Source organism: Oncorhynchus gorbuscha, linkage group LG18, assembly GCF_021184085.1.
Source record: "Oncorhynchus gorbuscha isolate QuinsamMale2020 ecotype Even-year linkage group LG18, OgorEven_v1.0, whole genome shotgun sequence".
NCBI lineage: Eukaryota > Metazoa > Chordata > Actinopteri > Salmoniformes > Salmonidae > Oncorhynchus > Oncorhynchus gorbuscha.
The window spans coordinates 56,337,820-56,344,881 of record NC_060190.1 but is presented as its reverse complement, the minus strand read 5'-3'; the positions used below and the strand labels follow the sequence as shown (position 1 = coordinate 56,344,881).

At 44.0% G+C, this 7,062-nt stretch overlaps 1 protein-coding gene across 6 annotated transcripts in view; it reads left to right on the top strand.

Annotated features, from left to right (window-relative positions):
• The first annotated feature begins 890 nt into the window (after positions 1–890).
• cadpsa (Ca2+-dependent activator protein for secretion a) overlaps positions 891–7,062 on the top strand; it is a 150,755-nt gene continuing 144,583 nt past the window's right edge. For 5 of the 6 annotated variants that reach the window (XM_046311415.1, XM_046311414.1, XM_046311413.1 and 2 more), the window contains exons 1-2: positions 891–1,025; positions 1,313–1,676. In XM_046311415.1, the coding sequence (XP_046167371.1) occupies positions 1,338–1,676 (339 nt within the window). In that variant the 5' untranslated portion in view covers positions 891–1,025; positions 1,313–1,337. The remainder of the gene's footprint in view (positions 1,026–1,312; positions 1,677–7,062) is intronic. The other variant, XM_046311411.1, reaches the window with a different exon arrangement.

Sequence of the window (7,062 nt, the reverse complement as noted above, 5' to 3'; positions counted from 1 at the left end):
GATTGAGAACCATATTTAGGGAGCCTGGTTTCTATTGTGTTTGTGGGTGGTTGTTTTCTGTTTTTGTGGGACAGAACTGTTTCGGTTATTTTCTTTGTTGTTTTGTTATTCAGTGTTCAGTTTACATTAAAAAAGATGAACACGTACAACGCTGCGCATTGGTCCTCACCTTCTTCCCAAGACAGCCGTGTTTTATTTCTGATAGTGGATATAATGTTGAAGATCTTGTGTTGTTTCAAAGGTACAAATTCAACATACATAAGGTTTGTGTATGTTGAAAATTGATTACCATGATGACACACTCCTGTGGTTGAAATTTCATCCTTAAAACAGCAGTTTATGTTTTTTTTTTTTTTCAAATCTAATGTATTTTTAACAAAACGTTGACAATTACTCCAGGGCCAGGTATCATGCTGTCAGCATTGAAGATTGATGACAACCGTGGAGATGTGTAGGCTAAATGTGTTTTCTATAACGCATATATGTCATCACCATACTGATTTAATTTTGCAGCTCAATTCTGATACGTAGGATATAGGCCCTATAGGCAATATTACCCTAGGCCTACTAGAGAACAATGCAACATAGGCACTATAATATACAAACATATAGGAATTAATAGTCGATTAAATCATGCACTTCAAGTCTGACTATTGACTATTCCATGTATCAAATTCAGAATAGGGCAATAAGTGGAGTTTGCGGAAATAATATTGAATATTGGGAATAAATAAATACTGATGTGGGAAAGGCGTAATTGGTGAGAATCTCCATTGGAGATGTCTCAGATCATCAGGTGGATGTAGTAAATGGGTTGTCGCGTCAACTGCGCTCCCACCACCCGCTATAATTCGCCTTTATATTCAGAACCATGGTCAGTTCCCGGTACCTTCCCCATCCGCGCGTTGCTTAGCAGGCTACTGAAAAGCGTTCTTTATCGTCTTTCATCCGACCCCACCCCTTTTCATAGCATCCTAGCAAATCCACGGCGGTGACTGGAGAGTTAAACGCTGAAAACTCGTAGGGTAAGCAACTACACATTTATTTTGTTCGAATTCAATAGCTTTTTGTGCAGAGTTTGACCAGCCCAGGCCTACCTTCTTTCTACATCAGTATTGGGTTTTCGTAATTCCTCTCAACTGACGTTTCCTGGTTTACATCGAGTTTATCAGTATTTTTTCTACTCATCCCCCCCTCCCCCCTCTAGCGTTGCCAATGCAACACAGATAGCAGCTGTCTCTGAACACCGTCGTTCTTGAAAAACCTGTGGCACTAATATTATTTTTGATCTCCGCTTTCTCACTCTGTCTAGATAGTCTCCATCCAAGACCACCAACATGTTGGACCCATCTTCCAGTGAGGAGGAAGCGGATGAGATGGTAGAAGAAGAACGCAAAGAGGTGTTGGCACCAAATACCGGGGGCGCACGGGTGTCACCCAGCCGGACCACCGAGAGTTCTGGTGGGCTCCAGCCCTCAAGCCGGGGAAGCAGTGCTCGCCCATCCAGCCCTAGCCCCTCGGTGGCCAGCGATAAGGAGAAAGATGATCTGGAAAAGATGCAGAGGGAGGAGGAAGAGCGAAAGAAGAGGCTCCAGCTCTATGTCTTTGTAATGCGCTGCATTGCCTACCCTTTTAATGCCAAGCAACCCACCGACATGGCCAGACGACAGCAGAAGGTAAGACCACTGTAAATAATAAACACACAACAGTGACTACATACTTTTTTAAAGTAATTCAAATATATCCTATACTGTAGTATATCATGAAACTAGTCTTCTGACATGGGATTAATGGTAGGGTAGTCATTATTAGAAGGGAACCACCCTTGTATAATGTTAACTAATAGAGCTCTAATGATGGGGGGCGGTTTGAGTGCAGCCCCCACTCTTCTGATACTGGTGTTGGAAAGAAGCAGGTCCAGTAAAGGCATATTTCAATAGCAGCAAAACTATATCAGTGACATGTCTACCAGTTGCACAGTCACATAGTTTCCTTTAAGTGCATCTCCTGTTGAAATGTAGTCTAATTCAATCACACGGAAGTGCCATATAGCTGTAAATATTGTGGGTAATTGTGTTTTGTGTTTGTGGGTAATTTAAAGTGCCACCTTCATCTCACCCACTGCCTGTCAGTGACTCTGCTCTGGTGCCCTGCCCAATGTAGTAGCACTTCCATAAGTCTAGCCTCCAGGGAGGATAATCATCCTTCTGTTCCTACATGAATCAAGTAAAGCTTGTAAGGCTTTTGCACGAACGACCTCTAACACCTGACTAATTGCTTATTTCACAGAGTAGCATTTCTATTGTTGTCTACAGGAAATGTAATGTAGGCCTATATTTCATCTGACAGATGAATTTCCACTGCATCTAGTACATTATAAAATGTAGCCTAGTCATGGTCAAGAAAATTCACACACACACCTGCTAGTGGAAACCTATTGGTCATGTAGAGCTTTGATCTAAGCTACCTGAATAGTAATGTGCCCAGCTCCAGGAGATGTTACAATCACATCAGCCTCATTTACATACTGTATTAGCTTTGCATTTTTCAGCATGAATAACGTTGTCCATCTCCCAAATAATTAAAATGTATAGACTGGCTTAATTCAAGATAATGTTTTTGCTAAAAGTAACATATTATTTCCTTCTCTCAAAGCCCTTAAACGTAAAATGAGTAACATGTCCATCTAATATCCTATCCAGTGGGCAGCATATGAGGCCATTTTTAATACATGCAGATTTAATCCAATTTTTTTTAATACAGCGGCCATTGTGGTGACAGCAAAAAGTCAGAGCAGTGATGACATCCATCTGGATATCTCCATTATATATTTTTTAAATGGTGAAGTCAGAAATAGACTAAATAAATCTAATCAAATAACATTTTATTGGTCACACATACAAGGTTAGCAGATATCATTGCGAGTGTAGTGAAATGCTTGTTCTAGTTCCGACAGTTCAGTAATATCGCACAGTAATCTAACAATTCTACAACAACAATCTAATACACACCAATCTAAGTAAAGGGATGGAATAAGAATATATACATATAAGTATATGGATGACCGAGCGGCATAGGCAAGATGCAATAGATGGTATAAAATACAGTATATAAACTCAGCAAAAAAAGAAACGTCCCTTTTTCAGGACCCTGTCTTTCAAAGATAATTCGTAAAAATCCAAATAACTTTTCATCTTTATTGTTTCCGATGCTTGTTCAATGAACCATAAACAATTAATTAACTTGCACCTGTGGAACAGTCATTAAGACAGCTTACAGACGGTAGGCAATTAAGGTCACGGTTAGGAAAACATAGGACACTAAAGAGGCCTTTCTACTGACTCTGAAAAACAACAAACCAAAGATGCCCAGGGTCCCTGCTCATCTGTGCGAATGTGCCTTAGGCATGCAGCAAGGAGGCATGAGGACAGCAGATGTGGCCAGAGAAATACATTTCAATGTCTGTACTGTGACATGCCAAAGACAGCGCTACAGAGAGACAGGATGGACAGCTGATCGTCCTCGCAGTGGCAGACCACGTGTAACAACACCTGTACAGGATCGGTTTATCCAAAAATCACACCTGCAGGACAGGTACAGGATGGCAACAACAACTGCCTGAGTTACACCAGGAATACACAATCCCTCCATCAGTGCTCAGACTGTCCGCAATAGGCTGAGAAAGGCTGGACTGAGGGATTGTAGGCCTGTTGTAAGGCAGGTCCTCACCAGACATCATCGGCAACAACGTCGCCTATGGGCACAACCCCACTGTCGCTGGACCAGACAGGACTGGCAAAAAGAGCTCTTCACTGACAAGTCGCAGTTTTGTCTCACCAGGGGTGATGGTCGGATTTGCGTTAATCGTCGTTACAAAAAAGGAAAGAGCGTTACACTGAGGCCTGTACTCTGGATCGGGATCGATTTGGAGATGGAGGGTCTGTCATGGTCTGGGGTGGTGTGTCACAGCATCATCGGACTGAGCTTCTTGTCATTGCAGGCAATCTCAACGCTGTGCGTTACAGGGACGACATCCTCCTCCTTCATGTGGTATCCTTCCTGTAGGTTCATCCTGACATGACGCTCCAGCATGACAATGCCACCAGCCATGCTACTCGTTCTGTGCGTGATTTCCTGCAAGACAGGAATATCAGTGTTCTGCCATGGCCAGCGAAGAGCCCGGATCTCAATCCCATTTAGCATGTCTGGGTCCTGTTGGATCGGAGGGTGAGGGCTAGGGCCATTCCCCCAGAATTGTCCAGGAACTTGCAGGTGCCTTGGTGGAAGACTGGGGTAACATCTCACAGCAAGAACTGGCAAATCTGGTGCAGTCCACGAGGAGGACACTCACACTTACTGGCCTGAGGCCAAACCACATGACCACTGCAGTACTTAATGCAGCTGGTGGCCACACCAGCTACTGACAGTTACTTTTGATTTTGACCCCCGCCTTTGTTCAAGGACACATTATTCCATGTCTGTGGAATTTGTTCAGTATACGTCTCAGTTGATGAATCTTGTTATGTTTATACAAATATTTGCACGTTAAGTTTGCTGAAAATAAACGCAGTTGAGTTTACATATGAGATGAGTAATGCAAGATATGTAAACATTTTTAAAGTGACTAATGATCCATTTAGTGGCCAATGATTTCAAGTCTGTATGGAGGTAGCAGTCTCTCTGTATTATTGATGGCTGTTCAACAGTCTGATGGCCTTAAGATAGAAGTTGTTTTTTAGTCTCTAGGTCCCAGCTTTGATGCACCTGGACTGTCCTCGCCTACTGGATGGTAGCGGGGTGAACAGGCAGTGGCTCGGGTGGTTGTTGTTCTTGACATTGGGTGGTGTAGGTGTCCTGGAGGGCAAGTAGTTTGCCCCCGATGATGCGTTGTGCAGACCGCACCACCTTCTGCAGGGCCTTGCGGTTGTGGGTGGTGATATAGCCCTACAGGATGCTTTCAATTAAGCATCTGTAAAGGTTTGTGAGGGTTTTAGGTGACAAGTCACATTTATTCAGCGTCCTGAGGTTGTAGAGGCGCTGTGGCGCCTTCTTCACCACACTGTCTGTGTGTGTGGACCATTTCAGTTTGTCAGTTTTGTGTACGCCGAGGAACTTAACTTTCTACCTTCTCCACTGCTGTCCCATCAATGTGGACATGGGGGTGCACCCTCTGCTGTTTCCTGAAGTCCACGATCATCTCCTTTGTTTTGTTGACATTGAGTGCGAGGTTGTTTTCCTGACACCATACTCCGAGTATCCTCACCTCCTCCCTGTAGGCTGTCTCGTCGTTGTTGGTAATCAAGCCCACTACTGTTGTGTCGTGTTCAAACCTGATGATTGAGTTGGGGGGGGTGCATAGCCATCAGGGCCGGAAGCCTTGCGAGGGTTAACGCATTTAAATGTCTTACTCACGTCGGCCATGGAGAAGGAGAGGGTGGGCCCACTGTCCTTGGTAGCGGGCCGCATCGGTGGCACTGTGTTATCCTCAAAGCGGGTAAAGAAGGTGTTTAGTTTGTTTGGAAGCAAGATGTCAATGTCCGTGATGTAGCTGGTTTTCTTTTTGTAGTCCATGGTTGCCTGTAGACCCTGCCACATACGTCTTGTGTCTGAGCCCTTGAATTGCAACTCCACTTTGTCCCTATACCGATATTTTGCTTGTTTGATTGCCTTGCGGAGGGAATAACTACACTGTTTGTATTCGGCCATATTCCCAGTCATCTTTCCATGGTTAAATCCGGTCGTCGCGCTTTCAGTTTTGCACAAATGCCGCCATCTATCCACAGTTTCTAGTTAGTGTAGGTTTTAGTAGTCACAGTGGGTGCAACATGTCCAATGCACTTCCTTATAAACTCACTCACTGAATCAGCGTATAAATCAATATTATTCTCTGAGGCTGCCCAGACCATTTCCCAGTCTGTGCGATCAAAACAATCTTGAAGATTGGATTCCGATTGGCCAGACCAGCGTTGAATACTTCTTGTCATGGGTACATCCTGTTTGAGTTTCTGCCTATAGAACGGGAGGAGCTAAATGGAGTCGCCGTTATATTTCCCGACTGGTGGGTGTGGGAGGGCCTTGTATGCTTCACGGAAGTTAGAGTAGCAGTAATCCATGGTTTTGCCCGCATGAGTGCTACAATTACTATGCTGATAGAATTTAGCTAGCCTTGTTCTCAAATTTGCTTTGTTAAAATCCCCAGCTACAATAAATGCAGCCTCCGGATATATGGTTTCCAGTTAGCATAGAGTCTAGTGAAGTTCCTTGAGGGCCATCGGGGTATCGGCTTGAGGGGGGATATACACATCTGTGACAACAATCGACAAGAATTCTCTTGGGAAATAATATGGTCGGCATTTTATTGTGAGGAATTCTAGGTCAGGTGAACGAAAGAACTTGAGTTCATGGGTGTTGTTACGATTATACCATGAGTTGGTAATCATGAAGCATACGCTCCCACCCTTCTTCTTTCCAGAAAGATGTTTATTTCTGTTGGCGCGACGCATAAAGAATCCCGGTGGCTGTACCATCTCCGACAACATATCCTGAGAGAGCCATGTTTCCGTGAAATGGAGTTGCCCTAATTTCATCTACCTTAATATCTAGAGACTGGACTTTGGCGAGTAATATACTCGAAAACGGTTAGTTATGTGCACGCCTCCGAAGTCTGACCAGGAGGCCGCTCCGTCTACCTCTTCTGCGGCGACGTTGTTTTGGGTCGGCCTCTGTGATCAGATGAAATGCCCTGGGTGGTGGTGCGAACAAAGGATCCGCTTCGGGAAAGTTGTATTCCTGGTCAGGACGTCGCTCTGATATCCAATAGTTATTCCCGGGTGTATGTAACAATGTAAGAAATAATACATAAAAAAAAATACTGCATAGTTTCCAAAGGACTAGAAGCGAGGCAACCCTCTCTGTTGGCGCCATCTTGCTACTCCATCTTGCTACAAACTATTACAGGAAGATCTTCTGAGGTTTCTTTACCTCGGAGTGACCTGTTATCTGATCCCCTTAATATGAAGGTGTTTCCTTTTTCTTCTTCATGGAATAGAATTACAGTATTCC